This window comes from Diabrotica virgifera, chromosome 1 (assembly GCF_917563875.1).
Source record: "Diabrotica virgifera virgifera chromosome 1, PGI_DIABVI_V3a".
NCBI lineage: Eukaryota > Metazoa > Arthropoda > Insecta > Coleoptera > Chrysomelidae > Diabrotica > Diabrotica virgifera.
In genome coordinates this window covers 45,447,731-45,466,658 of record NC_065443.1, presented here as the reverse complement: position 1 = coordinate 45,466,658, position 18,928 = coordinate 45,447,731, and the positions used below count along the sequence as shown (strand labels likewise).

Genomic DNA, 18,928 nt, shown 5'->3' with positions numbered 1-18,928 from the left:
AAAGTTGATTAATAGCAAGCTGAAAATTTGTTAGTAGCTTAAGGGTGTCTAGTCGAATAAACTTTGATATATGGGAACACTGAAACAGGGGTAGTTTTAATTGTGGAACAGGTTAAAAATTTGGAACGGTCACAGCACGAAAACGGCACATTTATTTTGTCCGACAGAACAGACTTAAACTCTCCGAACAGAGATTAAACTCTCATGAAAAAATCAGACTGCTATTTATTACCTGTCATAATTCCTGTCATTTGACATATTCTACATGTTCCACTCATTAAAACGCCCATTTGGTGATAAATAGCAGTCTGATTTTTGCATGAGAGTTTAATCTCTGTTCGAAGAGTTTAAGTCTGTTCTGTCGGACAAAATAAATGTGCCGTTTTCGTGCTGTGACCGTTCCAAATTTTTAACCTGTTCCAAAATTAAAACTACCCCTGTTCCAGTGTTCACACATATCAAAGTTTATTCGACTAGACACCCTTAAGCTATTAACAAATTTTCAGCTTGCTATTAATCAACTTTTTTTTCATACGCGGGATCCAGACCTATTTTTTATTCTTCTAAAATACAAATGCTTTTCGAATGTGTACGTAATAAAATTTAATTAATAGATATTTAACCAAAAAATATGTATAAATATCTTGTGTGGACTGTATTATTATGGTATTAATTAAAAGGAATTTATCTTCAACTTGTTACATTTATTCTTCTTCTAAAATACAAATGCTTTTCGAAGGTGTACGTAATGAAATTAAATACCAAAAAATATGTATAAACATCTTGTGTGGACTGTATTATTGTCTAGGTTCTAATAAAAAGGAATTTATCTTCAACTTATTACATTTATTCTTCTTCTAAAATACATACGACTTACAAGAACGTTATGACAATGGCAAAAATTCATGGGCTTCGAATTGCTTTCTCATGCAGCTTATTCTCCTCATTTGGCCCCATCTGATTACTATGTGTTCCTAATATGATGACATGACTCGTAAAGAAAAAAATCAGCTCGAACGAAGAGATCATTGATGAAACAAACACCTATTTTGCACAGCCTCAAAAATCTTATTATTCGGACGCCATAAAGAAGTTGGAAAATCGCTGGAATCATTGTATTGAGCTAAAAGGAGACTATATCGAATAAAATAAAATAATTTCCTGGAAAACATGTTTCTTTTATTTCAAAGAAGGTTACTTATCAAACCATGTAGTATCTGGAACTTCCAAAGTGATCTTTTAACTGTTTCTATTTTAAACAAGTTGAAAATGCGAGCATTATCATAACGAAAACTTTGTATATTTACGTATTTTATTTCATAATATGGAAAATTGCTATTATGAAAAGTAGGTTAGAATTAATAATTATGTTTTAATTTGCAATTATATCATTATAATTTAAATGTTATGAACTATAAAGGTAGTTTACTCTTGATCGAATTTCATATTTTTTATATACCTTGTATAAAATTAATAAAATTTTATATATGATGGTTGCATCATAAATCTTAGAACATGAAGAGTTTTTTATGAAGAATAACTTTTATTCGTCAAATTAAAAATAAAAGAGTTATAAATGAAAATGTTGTTAGTATCCGTAATTTGAGAAAAATCTTCAAATATTTTTTTCCATTAGAAGGATGTAATTGCACATATCAGACCATATTTTTTATACCAAACAATATTATTTCATATACTGTCGGTTCGCTAAACTCAGACACAATTGGCTAGTGATTTTAGTCAATAATTTTGCCAATTCGACAAAAAAATAATTTCTAAATATGTAGTTAATAATTACTAAATATTTAGTAATTTTGCCAATTTCGGCAAAATTCTCAAAAAAACAAAAAAAATACCTACTAAAATCACTAACCAGTTGTGTCGAGTTTAGCGAACCGACTAGGTATATTTTAATTTCATATTTCGTAGCAAATGGAACAGTCCATTTATCATAAAGGGAGGGCGTACGGGTATAAACCTTTTTAGAGCTGTTAATAACTTATTGCTTTTAAAATATTATACTCAAATTGTATTTTTGAACATCTTATTTATTTTATATAATAATTAAATTCACTATCAAATGTCATTAATGTTTTATTAATATTTAATTTAAAATTTAGTTTGACATTCACGAAGTGTCAAACTCAAATGTAAATAACAAATAACCTATGTTATGTTTAACAAATCGAGATTTAAAAAAGTAGCCTACTTCCTAATCAACCATTTGAGCTGACGTTTAGTGCGTCGGTAGGAGATAACCGGATTGTGACGTCACATTTTAGAGTTTGAGGTCGATTATCTCGAAGACGGTTAGAGGTATCGAAATGCCGTTTTCAGATTTGGATTCAGAAGGCAAAACTACATAAGAATCCATCGATACACTTGCTCTAAGTATTGCAGGAGCGGCGACGCAATAACACACAGACTTTTGCAAATTTATAAACGAAAAGTTTTCGTTGAAAAGTTAGTTAAGATTATAAAGTTTATACTATACATAATAGAAACCTAATCGTTTGAATAAGCTGGTTTTAATTGCAAATTTTGGTGGAAAACTTTCCGTTTGGCTAAATAATTCACACAATTAATATCAGAGAAAGGTTTACACTTACACTTATAGGCAATATTATTGTTTGTTAATAAGTATACGAAAATAATTTTAGAAAGTATAAATTGCTGAAAGAAAAACGGTTTTATATACCTATATAAAAAATGAATTTACATATATTATATTTTGACATGTTAACAACAAACTCTTTCTAATAGTGGCGATTATTTCCAATTTTTGTGCCGTTTTACACAAGGTTGGCGTCTATCAAAATAATTTCTCTCTTTTTGTTTCTCTGTTTTGTGCCGCATGTATTATGTATGCAGCTTCTGGTATTTGGAACCATACTTCAAAGTTACTCACCTAGGATTTTTTCTTTCTGCCAAACCTCTTCTACCTTTAATCATGCCTTCCACTATAAACTATAGCGGACTGTACTTATCATTACTTAATACATGGCCCAGATATGACGCTTTTTTCTTTTTAACAGTTGTTAACAATTCCATTTCTTTACCCCTGTCCAAGGTACATCTCATGTTTACATTATTTTTTCATAATGAAAAATTGTTAAAGCTACTCTTTGGTTCTTCGGATACTTTCCTTGCCACTGTGTAACCCTGTAGTTTTCACTAATATCTTTTCCGATTATATTTTTATCTCAGATATAATAGCACTTTTAAATCTTAGAAAAATTGAGTCTATATAATCGCCAGTTGAGAATCATTAAATATTTAATAATGTAGAAAATTGTTAGTTTTACTGGGAATATTTAAATTAATTAAAAGAAAGTTTCTGGCTATTACATGCTTCCATTCATTAGGCAGAATAATTGAATATATCAATATGAATTATATTGATTAGCAAGTATAGAGGTATTAAACTAAATAGGTATACTTTCTAATACAGTACGTAAATCGTTCAGATGGACATAGGGAACATACATTGTATATATTTAGATACATAAATATATACATTGTATTATATGGAAATAACTGTGGCAACTGAGCTCTCTCGATGACAATATGGTTGTTAGCACAAACCATACATACTCATAGACGTTTCACGACCATGTTAATCTTTCGGATCGAATTAACGCCATCTCTTGATTGGAATGGGAACTAAATTGACAAATTTTAGTTATGTAGGAATTTCAAATTATAAATTTTGCGGGATTTTTGATGAAATTTCGCAGGAAATTAAAACAACAGAAAGTCAATTCAATGTTTTATTCAATGTTTTACTGAAAACTTCAAATGTTCCAATTTGTTTTCAAAATGCTATACTGCCATGTGTCACGTGAAAGCACTGATATGTAATATTGAGTTGAATGAAAATTTTTGAAAGAATCTTGTAGGATGATTGTTTAGATAAATACCTTAAGTATAATCTTTTACAAACTTCCAAAATATATAGGCCCGAAATGTTGATGACACACTTGTCTATTGGAATAAACTGTTTCAGGATATATTATATTGTTTTTTAAATGTGGAGAAACACAACACGGGATGATCAATGTAAACTAAAAATTCTACTCACAAAAACGGAGAGGAGGTTAATACAATTGATTAAAATTATGATTAAATCTCATTAAAAACGTAACACCACTATAATAAAATATTTAAGCCACAAACTGTAAAATAAAAAGTAAATAACAAATTAATTTAATTGTCAACTGTCAGTTGTTAAATATGACAAGAGAATTGACTGACAGCGACATCTCTGGATTGGAATGGTAACTAATTTGCTGTCTTGACCTTGACAATTTACGTGAAACGTCTATGAGTATGTATGGTTTGTGGTTGTTAGCATTTAGGGGCATTAACCTCAAAATTGACAAATCATTTCGACTGACACAAATAAACGTCAAAATATGACAATGTAGTAGCTAAATATTTTTGGCCTAAGGGAAAATTAATAACTCATTAATCATAAACTTTGTTTTTGATTTATTTATAGACAACCTTGCTTCAAAACTCACCAAAATCTCGTACTCGGACAGAAGTTTCAACTAACACAGGTTAGCGCAGTTGCCACAATTCTCTCAATGTATATTCCCTATGTCCAGCTGAACGATTTACGTACTGTATATCATAGACGTATCCTTAATGCAACCAAGGAGTACAGGTCCCAGGGGTGGGCGAATCGGGTGGCTGCCCAGCGCGGTGAATTTTTAGGGGCAGCAAATTTTAGAGGACCAAGTTTTGTCTACCAAGAGAGGGCGGGCGAGCGTGGTCGCTGATATTGCCCAGAGCGGCAAAAGCTCTAGGACCGGTCCTGAGTCATGTCATGATATGTCTTTTTTGTACTAAATACAACATAAATTTAGTTACAGACGTTTATACAGGGTGTTTGGTGAATAATAGGCCATAGCTTAACCCTAGATTCCTGAGGTTAAAATAGGTCGATTTAAGCTAACTTACCTTAGTACAAAAGTTGATAATAACAGAAATACAGGGTATCAAAGTTAAACTTTTATTTTGTTTATTTTTGAATATTTCCTGAGAGGCTTGGGACAACAACACGAAATTTGGTAAGTGGTTCTGGTATTGTACATCCTACTAAATTATGTTAAACAAACGTTTCTGGCTACTACCAGAGGCGTACGACGGGCGAAGGTTATTGTGCAATTTTTTGATTTTCCAATACTTTCTATGTAAATAACATACTCTTTATTCGTAACGATAAAGCCATTAGTTTTCGAGATATTTGAAGCTAAAAACGAAGGAGCATAATACATTAATCAAAATAAGTGTGCCTTTTCATTTTTAACTTCAAATATCTCGAAAACTAATGACTCCATCGTTGCGAATGAGGAGTGTATTATTTGCATAGAAAGTATTGGAGAATCTAAAAATTATGCTAAAATAGCAGTTTCATCAGTTGCGTAGAATTTAGGAAGGGTCAACCATTCACTTTCCCCTGTCGTACGCCTCTGATAGTAGCCAGAAACGATTATTTAACATAATTTATTAGGGTGTACAGTGCCTACACTTTCTGCCAAGTATGACACAAATATGTCAACATATTTTAAAGTATTCCTTTTTTTTATTATTTATTCTTTATTTAAAACATTAATAACTATGTGTGCCCGGTATTATAAAACTATTTGACATATCCTTATGATACTTGGCAGAAAGTGTAGGTACTGTGCAACCTACTAAATTTTATATTAAATAATCGTTTCTGGTTAATACCAGAAGGGGAAAGTGATTGTTGACCCTTCCCAAATTCTACGCCATGATGAAACTGCTATTTTAGCACAATTTTTAGATTCTCTAAAATGTTCTATGCAAATAACACAGGCCTACAGTGTTTTTGGTGCCAAAGTGTTTAGAGCTCATTTTAGGTATATTTGGGGTGCTGATTCCGAATATGGCTTTAGTTTTGCGCTATCAGCTCTAGTTTTCAAGATAACGTAGGTCATGCCAGCTTTTATGCATTAAAATACGAATATGCTGATATGGATATACTAAATTGAAATAAAAACCACACAATTAAAAAATACGTATATTTTAAGCCATTTGATCATCATCCAGCCCTTTGAGTCCACTGCTGGACATAGGCCTCCCTCATTTTTGTCCATTGTACTCCACTTTGAGCACTTTGTATCCAGTTTCTTGACATTTTCTTGAGAACGTCAGTCCAATGAGTAGGGGGTCTTCCTCTACTTCTTTTGTCTAATCTCGGCCTCCACTCAAGTAATCTCTTCGTCCACCTCCCATCACTGATTCGGGCGACGTGCCAGGCCCAGTTCCATTTCAGGGTGGCAATTCGGGAAATTACATCGGTAACTCATGTTCTTAGTCTAATTCTTAATTTCCAACTCGGTCACGAAGCGATATACTCAGCATTGACCTTTTCATTTTCCTCTGAGCTAATTGCAGCGTTTTAGAAGTTGTAGCTATCAATATGTCAAAGTTTTGGCACCATAAGTCACCACAGGCAACACACATTGGTCACATGTTTTACGTTTTAAAGAAATTGGTATATCGCTTTTAAAGATGTCTTTGACTTTTCTATAGGCTGCCCATGCTAGTTTATTCTTGTTCGTAGTTCGAATGTTGGGTTGTCTCTTGTGCTCTTTTTTTCGTGTCCAAGGTTTATGTATTTTTCCACTAGCTCTACTTCGTTCTCTCCAATATTGATATTTCCGCTAGGTAATAGGTTTGTCATGAATTTTGTTTTGGAGATGTTTCTTTTAATACCTACACTGGCACACACTAACTGAAGTTCATAAGCACTGCACATACAGCATTGCACATAATATCTCCTTGAGTTTGTCAGAGAACAAAACTATGTCGTCTGCGAAGTAAGCCATTTAACTACAATAAACCCCTTTGTACAATGAAACAGATATACAATTACCTTTGAAAAAAAAACTAACAAAATAGAAAAAAAAACTTTACTTGACGTATCTAAAGTTTCGGTTGCGTGATTTCCTGGAATGAACATTTAAACCGTCTCTCTTCAAACCCCAGCAAAAATCTGCCATCATATGGGTGGCCCATCTTCCTTGGTAGCGATCCTCAATAGTTTTTATCTCTTGGTGAAATCACTCACCTTGAGACCTCACTTGTGTCACCTAAGTTTTCAGGAAAACCGTCCAGGTGGCTGTGAAGATAGTAGACTTTGATGCTCATATTCTATCCAAGTGATTGGAAGTTATTCAGCAAACGGTTTACGAGCTCAGCATAGTTTTCACTTTTGTGATTTCCCAGGAAATTTTTTATAATATCCACAAATGAAAGCCGAGCTTTTCTCTTTTCCTCATTCATTGACCCCACAAAAGCCAGATCCTTTGTAAGAAGTCTGATCTGTGGTCCATCAAAGATTCCAGCTTTAAGGGTTTTCATACTTATCTGGGGAAGCTTCCTTCCTATGTAGGCGAAGCATGGTCCATGGGCTATGAGCCATTATTAGGTGGAGGCAGAATGGGTTTATAAGTGGTAAATGTATCATTTTAAAAGTTTAAAAATACTCTCCAAGCTGTTTTATTTCCTTATAAAATAGTAATGTAACGACAATAAAGTATTATTTCTTGCATAAATAAGGCATAATACAGTGAGAACAACAAATATATACCGAAGAATAAGTTTAATTAACAATGTACATTCCTTTGAATAGCATATTCTCCATGATCTCAAATATTAAAACTGTAATTTCGGATTTTGTCATATCCATAAAACTAGAGCTGATACAAAAAAACGAAATCCATATTTCGATTTATCGCCCCTAATATAGTAAAAATTAGCTTAAAAATTCACGGCACCTAAACAAATTTTTTTTTCTGTAGGCCTGTGTAATATACTCTTCATTCGTAACGATAGTCATTAGTTTTCGAGATATTTGAAGTTAAAAATGAAAAGGCACACTTATTTTGATTAATGTATTATGCTCGTTCGTTTTTAGCTTCAAATATCTCGAAAACTAATGGCTTTATCGTTACGAATGAAGAGTATGTTATTTACATAGAACATATTGAAGAATCAAAAAACTGCACTAAAATAGAAATTCCACCAGTGGCGTAGAATTTGTGAAGGGTCAACCATTCACGTTCGCCTGTCGTACGCCTCTGGTAGTAGCCAGAAACATTTGTTTAACATAATTTAGCAGGGTGTACAATACCAGCATCACTTACCAAATTTCGTGTTGTTGTCCCATGCCTGTCAGGAAATATTCAAAAATAAATAAAATAAAAGTTTAACTTTGACACCCTGTATTTCGGTTATTAGCAACTTTTGTACTAAGGTAAGTTAGCTTAAATCGACCTATTTTAACCTCAGGAATCTAAGGTTAAGCTATGGCCCATTATATACCAAACACCCTGTATAGATACTTTTCTGTATCTAAATGAATAATGTTTAGCTTTTTAGCATGTTATTTATAAAAGTCTCTTTCTTCCTTCTTGTATGTAGGCTTAGAAGTCTGTTTCTTCTTCAATATTAGCCTCCTAAATTGTTTAAATTATTGCACAATCTTTTTCTTGGTCCGCCAATACTTCTTCGTCCATTTGGTGATTTATCTCGTGCTATTCGTACTATCCTATTATCTACCATGCTACTGCGTTCGTTCCACTCCTGTTTCTGTTTTGTCACCCATCCATTTATGTCTTCTACATTGCAGGATCTTCTTATGTTTTCGCTTCTTTCCCTATCCAACAGACTTTTCCCGGATATTCGTCGAAGTATTTTCATCTCTGTTGTTTCTAGTAGTCGTCTCGTTTACGATGTGTCAGGTCTTGTCTCCGCCGTGTATATCAATATAGGTCTAATTGCTGCTTTATATATTCTTGCTTTTGTGTCTTGTCTTAGGTGTTTGTTCTTCCAGATTGTGTCATTAAGAGATCCCGCCGCTTTACTTGCTTTTAAGCTTTCTTGTCGTACTTCCTCTTCAACATCTCCGCAACTGGTCATATATATTCCCAGACATCTAAACATTGCTTCCTGTTTTATTACGTTCCCATCAATTTGGATTTTACATCGTAGTGGGTATTTAGATGTTGTCATTTGGTTTTTTTCTGCTGATATTATCATATTGTATTTCTTGACTGTTGTACCTATTGAAGATGTGTGTTAATTTTTGGAGATCGTCTTCTGTCTCGGCGATTAATGCGGCGTCGTCTGCATAACATAATATTTGGATTTCTTTGTTCCCCATTCTATAACCATGATCTTTACGTACTTCTTCTATTATTTCATCCGTTATTATATTAAAGAGAAGTGGGCTCAACAAGTCACCTTGTCTGACTCCGCTTTGTACTGGTATAAACTGTGTTAGTTTTCCATTTATCTTTGTCTGTATTCGATTATGGAAGTAGATGTTTTCGATGGTTTGTATAATATTTATTGGTCTGATTGGATTGATCTATAAAAGTAATATATTTAACAATTTCAAGTAATCACAAACACTTCAATTTTTCATGTTTTTTTCAATAAGTAGTTAATGTTTAAATTTCTATTATATAAAACAAAATAATTATATATATAATTTTAAGAGAAAACCAGTATTCGAGTAAGTACCTTATTTGTAACAAATGATCATATCCTTGCGAAATTATTTCAGTTAATATACATCTCACAAAAACTATTTCGCAATATAAGCAGATACAACTTTAAGTTAATAATAGTGCAAAAAGTATATAAAATGAAAGCACTTCTATGGGATAATAATCTTTAGTTAAAGTTAATGTTGTTTTATGTTTATGGTTGTGTAACACACAATAAATGTTTTTTGTTTTGTTGACAAGTATTTGGTTGGATTTTTAAATTTTCAAGTCTTTTTTGCATATAATAAACAGAAAAATCTTTATTTCTGGGCAAGAAGAAATCAGAATTGTTAGAAAATTATATTGGACCTACCTCCATTACATACAGTGAGGACATTTGAGTTGGAATAAATAAATTTTCTCGAGAATGGGGGACTCTGGAGATAAATCCCGAAACAGGTAGATTTTTATTTTTAAATTATAATTTTTTGGTATAGATAAAATCTATGCCATGTCATCCATCTGGGCGTGATGACGTAATCGATGATTTTTTTAATGAGAATAGGGGTCGTTTGATAACTCATTTGAAAGGTTGTTCAATGCTCTATTTAATAATATAAACATTAACATAATTGTTTATACAGGGTGTCCACAAATTTTTCTTTTAATTAAATTATTTGAGACAAAAATAAGATTGTACATATATTATAATTTATTTATTTGGAAAGGCCGAAAAGAGGAAAAATATTTACTTGATAAATAAGTATTGTTTTTTAATTAAATTCAATACTAAAGCTACCACCCACCTGCCTCTTAGCAGTTTGAACATTTAATTTAAGATTGTTCTGAAGCTATTTCTTTGTGGCATTTTTGTAATTAATTATTCTAAATGGGATATAGGCCACAATTTAAATTAGAAAATGATTTTATTGACGTTTCTACTTCCAACTCGGACATCGTTATCAAAATACAAAATATTATCTACTAAATTAAAGAAAAATGTTGTTGCTTAGTAAAAAAATTCATATAATAATTTAATTTAATCTAAAATTTTACTCATTCATATCGGCAATTCAGACACATAATATTACTTATACATTTTAAATTCTTCTACTTAAAAATGTATGATATGTGTGTGAATTGCCGATATGAATGAATCAGATTAAATTTGTCATATAAAAATGTTTTTGTGTTTTCTGACAGCAGTAAAATGTATTTTGCATTAAATAAATTAGATACATTCTTCTTTTTGTCTCAATTAATTTAATTAAAAAAAATTTTTTTTGGGCACCCTGTATAAATAATTTTGTTAATGTTTATATTAGTTGATAGAGAATTAAATAACCTTTTGAATGAGCCATTACACGACCCATATTCTCATTAAAAAAAATCGTCGTAGAGTACCTTTTAGTACTAGAATACCTCACAATTTAATAATCCAGTGAAAAAAATGCTTAAAGTTAAAGACAAAAAAGTTATGTGATAAAATATCCGTTGCCCTACCCAAAACGGATGCCTATGATCGGTATTAGAAATTGGCAATGGATGGAATCGATTTATTTCTGGAAGATAAATATACATACCGATTTTCGTTTTTCTAAATTGAAGCGTTCTGGAGGTACTTAAGAAAAACTAATTACAAGACGCCATCTTCAAAGAGCTCTAGCTCCCTTAGGAAGCATTTTCGGACTAGGTGAATTGGGTTAAAATATCTAAAAATTATCTGAGGAATCTCCTGTCTTCGTTTGTTGGTAGAGTTTCTGGACACCCTGTATAATCGTACAAACATATATAAAAATGGGGTGGATTTGCCAAATATTCAAAATATCTCGATAAAATCTGGCTTATCGAAAAAGAACTAGGAGGTAAAAAAGTTTTAAAAACATTGTGTTTAACTAAAGGTACTACAGTAATAATTTAATTGGAACGTAGAAAAAAGTTTGGGGGGGGGGGTTTAAGGGACAAAACCCCCATAAAATTTTTATGGAGTGCACAAATTTCACTATAATTTTTTTGTAAGATGTTCCTGCCATAAGAATGCCACATGTCCATTTTCAATAAAAAATCTCTAATAGTTTTCGATATATTGGAAAAAGTTGATTTTTATTTTGTAAATTGGAAGGGCTGTAACTTTTTTTATGTGCATATTCTTGTACTCAGGTAAGGTTTAGTCCAGGCTCAATCGATCTATTTTTGGTCCCAGAGTAAATGATTTAATTTATGACCTGTATTTTTATTACACCCTGTATATTGTGTAGTTCCAAATATAAATTTTAGGCTACAATAAATAATTATACAGGGTGTTTCATTAATAATTGTCCATATAGTAACTGGAGAAACCTTAGCACAAAATACGAAGATTTAACCTAAAATACTTAAATAAAATGTGGTTCCTTACTGAGTTACAGGGTGTTTTATCAAAAAATTTAAAAACTATTCTTTCTCGGCATTTTAAAACTGTTCGACGTATCCTTTTCATACTTGGCAGGTAGTATAGGTACTGTACAAACTACTAAATTAGGTTAACCAAACGTTTCTGGCTATTACCAGAGGCGTACGACGAGGGAAAGTGAATGGTTGGCCCTTTCCAAATTCTACGCCACTGGCGATATTGCTATTTTAGTTCAATTTTTGGATTCTCCAATAATTTCTATGAAAATAACATACTCTTCATTTGTAACGATAAAGTCATTAGTTTTCGAGATCTTTGAAGTTAAAAATGAAACGACACGGTTATTTTGATTAATGTATTGTGTCGCTTCATATTTAATTTCAAATATCTCGAAATCTAATCATTTTATCGTTACGAATGAAGAGTATATTATTTACATAAAAGGTATTGTAAAATTAAAAAATTACACTAAAATAGCAATTTCGTCAGTGGCGTAGAATTTGGGAAGGGTCAACCAGCCACTATCCCCTGTCGTACGCCTCTGGTAGTAGCTAGAAACGTTTATTTATCTTAATTTAGTGGGGTCTACAGTACCTACACTTTCTGCCAAGTATGATAATGATACGCCAAATAGTTTTAAAGGGAAAAATATTTTTTAAATTTTAATCATATGAATCATATAAATTAATGAAAATATCTGTGCCGTTTCATATTTAACTTCAAATATCTCGAAAACTAATGACTTTATCGTTACCAATGAACAGTGTATTATTTATGTAGAAAGTATTGGAAAATCTAAAAGTGGCACTAAAATAGTCAACCTCCAGTGGCGTAGAATTTGAGAAGGGTCAACCATTCACCATCCCCTGTCGTACGCCTCTGGTAGTAGCTAGAAACGATTTTTTATCATAATTTAGTAGGGTGTCTAGTAGTCGCACTTCCTGCCAAGTATGAAAAGGATAAGTAGAACAGTTTTAAAATGCTGAGCAAAAATAATATTTAAATTTTTAGATAAAACACCCTGTAACTCAGTAAGGAACCACATTTTATTTAAGTGTTTTAGGTTAAATCTTCGTATTTTGTGCTAAAGTTTCTTCAGTCACTATATGGACAATTATTAATGAAACACCCTGTATACACAGAAGGATTGCAAAATTTGCCACAATTATATTCCTTTATAATTATATATTATGAAGAATTACGATCCGAAAGCATACCTAAACATTATTGAATACTTTATTGTCTAATTTATGTAATATTACTAATGTAGAAGATTATCTAACAAAAAACGATGAAAAATATGTTTTAAACTAGTTCTCGTATTATCCGTGTACACAAAGTATAATGTATACGCTGTACATCTGTTGTTTTTCTTGAGTAGAGTAGGTACATTACATAATAAAGGATAATAAACGATATTTTATTCAATATTCATGGGGTATCTTCTTTCCATTATAATTTTCACATAAAGGTACGTATAGATATGCGCGTCGCGCACTTCGAGCTGTGTGTGCGCCGCGCGTTCTTGGCGCCGACATTAGTTAGGATAGTGCTGTGCTGCACCGTGTGCGCACCGTTTGTGCGCCATTTAAAAACACGTACTAATTTAACGAACGCGCAGCGCACACACGGCGCGAAGTGCGCGGCTCGCATATTACACTATGCGGTATGCATATTTACAGATGCTAGCGTGTGTAGACACCAGGGTGTTGAAATCGGTTAGGGTTTGGAAAAACAGTACATTTACAGATGCTAGCGTGTGTTGACACCAGGGTGTTGAAATCGGTTAGGGTTTGGAAAAACAGTACATTTACAGATGCTAGCGTGTGTTGACACCAGGGTGTTGAAATCGGTTAGGGTTTGGAAAAACAGTACATTTACAGATGCTAGCGTGTGTTGACACCAGGGTGTTGAAATCGGTTAGGGTTTGGAAAAACAGTACATTTACAGATGCTAGCGTGTGTAGACACCAGGGTGTTGAAATCGGTTAGGGTTTGGAATAACAGTACATTTACAGATGCTAGCGTGTGTAGACACCAGGGTGTTGAAATCGGTTAGGGTTTGGAATAACAGTATATTTACAGATGCTAGCGTGTGTAGACACCAGGGTGTTGAAATCGGTTAGGGTTTGGAAAAACAGTACATTTACAGATGCTAGCGTGTGTTGACACCAGAGTGTTGAAATCGGTTAGGGTTTGGAAAAACAGTACATTTACAGATGCTAGCGTGTGTTGACACCAGGGTGTTGAAATCGGTTAGGGTTTGGAAAAACAGTACATTTACAGATGCTAGCGTGTGTTGACACCAGAGTGTTGAAATCGGTTAGGGTTTGGAAAAACAGTACATTTACAGATGCTAGCGTGTGTTGACACCAGAGTGTTGAAATCGGTTAGGGTTTGGAATAACAGTACATTTACAGATGCTAGCGTGTGTAGACACCAGAGTGCTGAAATCGGTTAGGGTTTGGAATAACAGTACATTTACAGATGCTAGCGTGTGTAGACACCAGAGTGTTGAAATCGGTTAGGGTTTGGAAAAACAGTACATTTACAGATGCTAGCGTGTGTTGACACCAGGGTGTTGAAATCGGTTAGGGTTTGGAAAAACAGTACATTTACAGATGCTAGCGTGTGTAGACACCAGGGTGTTGAAATCGGTTAGGGTTTGGAAAAACAGTACATCTACAGATGCTAGCGTGTGTAGACACCAGGGTGTTGAAATCGGTTAGGGTTTGGAAAAACAGTACATTTACAGATGCTAGCGTGTGTTGACACCAGGGTGTTGAAATCGGTTAGGGTTTGGAAAAACAGTACATTTACAGATGCTAGCGTGTGTAGACACCAGGGTGTTGAAATCATTTAGGATTTGGAAAAACAGTACATTTACAAATACTAACAGGTTAGGACACCAGAGTGTTGAAACCAGCTAGCTTTTTTAGTGGCTATACATGCATAAATGCCAACGGCTATTGAGATTGATTTTATATACCTACTTCTGTGGAAAAATATTTAAGTGATTTGGGTAGGTATTAATAAATAATTAAACGTTGGGATATGAACAATATAAATATATTAACACAAAAGAACAACATAAAAAATAATATTATGTTAACGAGGAGATCCATGCCCCTTAGCGTTAGGTTGGTTCTGTGTGATATTTCTCATCAGGTTTTTACTTCTTTTTCCCCTTTTATTGCCTCGGTTTTGGACGGACGTCCAGATTGAAAAAAAAAAAGAAATAGAAAACTGATGAGAAACATCACACAGAACCAACCTAACGCTAAAAGGCATGTATCTGCTCATTAACCTAATATTTTTTATGTTGTTCTTTTGTGTTAATAAAGGGTGATTCATTATTAATGTCCAATCTCTGAGTTTTAGATTCCAGACCTCAAAATAATAAGATTTAACCCAAATTACTTAGATAAAATGTGGCTCGTTACTGAGTTACAGGGTGTTTTATTTAAAAATTTAATAACTATTTTTACTCAGTACTTTAACACTATTTAACTATTTTTAATGGGAAATAAGCCACAATTTTACTAAAAAAATGATTTTATTTTAACACTATTTGACGTATCCTTGTCATACTTGGCAGAAAGTGTAAGTTCTGTGTAACCTATTAAATTATGGTAGACAAACGTTTCTGGCTACTACCAAAGGCGTACGACAGGGGATAGTAAATGGTTGACCCTTCCCAAATTCTACGCCACTAGCATAATTGCTATTTCAGCTCAATATTTAGATTTTTTAATACATTCTATGTAAATAATATACTCTTCATTCGTAACGATAAAGTCGTCAGTTTTCGAGATATTTGAAGTTAAAAATGAAACGGCACAGCTATTTTGATTAATGTGTTGTGCCCCTCCATTTATAACTTCAAATATCTCGCAAACTAATTATTTTATTTTTACGAATGAAGAATATATTGTTACAATGAAAGTACTGGAGAATATAAAATGGCAATTCCGTCAGTGGCGTAGAATTTGGGAAGGGTCAACAATTCACTTTCCCCTGTCGTACGCCTCTGGTAGTAGCCAGAAACGTTTGTTTACCATAATTTAATAAGGTACACAGTACTTACACTTTCTGCCAAGTATGACAAGGATACGTTAAATAGTGTTAAAGTACTGAGTAAAAATATTTATTAAATTTTTAAATAAAACACCCTGTAACTCAGTAACGAGCCACATTTTATCTAAGTGATTTAGTTTAAATCTTATTATTCTGAGATCTAGAATCTACAACTCAGAGATTGGACATTCTTAATGAATCACCCTGTATATTTATATTGTTCATATCCTAACAACGTGTAATTATTTATTAATATCTAAATCACTTAAATATTTTTTCACAGAAGTAGGTACATAAAATCAATGTCAATAGCCGTGAGATCTATGCATGTATCGCCACTAAAAAAGCTAGCTGGTTTCAACACACTGGTGTCCTAATCTGTTGGTATTTGTAAGTGTACTGTTTTTCCAAACCCTAACTGATTTCAACACCCTGGTGTCTACACACGCTAGCATCTGTAAATATGCAGCCCAGCCGGCATAGGTGAAATTTGCTATTAATTTTAGTCACGATAAGGGTCTATAACTTAAATAGTAGAACCTAAAAGAAAACGAGTCGACAGTGGCGCATCAGGCTTTCCACTTATGGACGGGATACATAAATTAAAAGGTACCCTACCTCACTACCAGAATTCAATTTTTTCCATTTTTTTAAGTTCTATGTGATTAACAAATAAACTCAGCTTAATTTTAACCCACCACCCCTTCCTCCTTCCCCCACCATCAAAAACTTCATTTTTTCGTTTTAATTTTTTTAGTTGGGATGCAATCATTTTAAAGTTTCAAAAAATTCACACGCATAGTTTAGGCCTTTACAAAATATGTCTATTTTTTATGGACCCGTAAGTTGAGTGTACATAAACTAAAAAAAAATTTTTTGATTTGTTAGATTTTTTGAATTTTTTTAACATTATGAATTGTATCAAACACCATATTTCTAATTTTTTCAGATTTTTCCGTAAGGTTCGACACCTTCAAAATCCGAAAAACTGTTTTTAGGGGTTTTTTGTAGGTTTAAACGTATTTCTCCCATTTTTAAATGTTCAAAGGGATTCAGTTACTTCAATTTTCATATGTATAACCTATAAAAAAACGTTGATTTGATCTTTTTGAGTCTATAAAATAGGGAAAATCCCCAAAAACCGTCTAAAAAACTGTTTTTCGGATTTTTGAAGGTGGTGTACCTAACGAAATAATCTGATAAAAATTAGAAATATAGTGTTTGATAAAATACACAAGATTAAAAAAATTAGACCTGCAGCCATACCCCAAAAAAAAAGTTATACGCTTTTTCCAAAAAAAAAAAAAATTTTAAGGTTATGTACACTCAACTTACGGGTCCATAAAAAATATACATGTTTTGTAAAAGCCTCAATTATTATGCGTGTCAATTTTTGGATATTTTAAAATTGATTGCATTCCAATTTCCTAATTTGAATTTGAACCCAAATACCACTGAGAAAAACATTAATAATAATTAAAGATTTCAACATTTTTTACTGTTAATAATTCGGTAATAGAAATGCATTTTTTCTACATACAGTTATAGAGGAGTAAAAATTGTATTCTACAACTAAAAAATTCTCCAAAAATATGGTGTAAAACATATCACGTATTAATATCACACATTAATTAAAAAAAGTAACAATAAAAGTGAATAACTGATATTGAACATTATTTACCAAATAGGTTAAAACAACAAATATCGCTTACCATCATATAAAATTTATTTACAAATCACTTCTATATCTAAAAGTATTATTAATCTTCGGCGTTTCACAGAAAGTACAAGTAAATCACATCACACGATGCCGGTGCAGAAGATACTTGCGCGCTCTTCTCTTGATTTCAATCCCACTACAATCTAGTAATCCACTACTACAGGGTGTTGCTCGCAGTATTAAACCTTTAAATAACATCTGTACATTTGATATTTTTATGTATTTTTTCAAATGAATATATTATATTATATTAAGCTAAACACAATTAGTATGGAATAACTAGACCCAAACCCAGACATCCGAAGTGAAAGTTATCCTTCAACACTCTATATGGTCCACATAATGTTCAGAAAAAAGTCACACCATTTTGAGCGTCTGGTTTGTGGGGGAGAGATTTTTTTCGTTTTTCGTCAATATTTCTAAAACTATGCGGTTTAGCATGAACAACTCTCTGTACAAAAATGTTCTACATTAAATTTGAAATAAAAAGGTCCCATGCATAGTCCTTCTAAAATGAACGGTTCCAAAGTTACGGAGGTAGTATAGTATAATTGGTCCAAAAAAGGCCTAACCCAGACCTCCAAAGTAAAAGTTTTCCTTCAACACCAAATTGTTCTACATGGTCCACATATTGTTCAGTAAAAAGTTACACGATTTTGAGCGTCGGGTTTGGGGGGAAGATGGAGAAGTCGGTAAATTAGTAGTTTTTTTACGTTTTTTGTCAATATTTCTAAAACTATGCTTTAGCGGTAACAATGTTCTATACAAAAATGTTCTACATAAAATTTAAAACAAAAAAGGTCCTATACATAATTGTTATAAAATCAACGGTTCCAGAGTTACGGAGGGTGAAAAGTGGAGGTTTTCGATACTTTTTATAATTTTTGGGCAATTTATAATATTATTACTAATGAAAGAAATTTTTTTTAACAGGATTGTGTTTTGTAAATAAAATTTGCTATTTCAGTGGCAGATGTTATGTTAGTGACAAGCCCTTGAAGAAACGTCAACCTCACCACCCAAAATCATCATCAATTGCCCAAATAAGGTAAAAAGTTTCGAAAACCTCCACTTTTCACTCTCCGTAACTGTGAAACTGTTGATTTTATAACAATTATGTATAAGACCTTTTTTGTTTTAAATATTATGTAGAACATTTTTGTATAGAACATTGTTAACGCTAAAGCACAGTTTTAGAAATATTCACCAC

At 32.5% G+C, this 18,928-nt stretch overlaps 1 protein-coding gene across 1 annotated transcript in view; it reads right to left on the bottom strand.

Annotated features, from left to right (window-relative positions):
* The window catches only part of LOC114331335 (uncharacterized), a 60,442-nt gene extending 42,634 nt beyond the window's left edge, over nucleotides 1–17,808 (bottom strand). The window contains exon 1 of the mRNA XM_028280863.2: nucleotides 17,711–17,808. Within this exon, the coding sequence (XP_028136664.1) occupies nucleotides 17,711–17,716 (6 nt within the window). The 5' untranslated portion in view covers nucleotides 17,717–17,808. The remainder of the gene's footprint in view (nucleotides 1–17,710) is intronic.
* Nucleotides 17,809–18,928: the final 1,120 nt, after the last annotated feature.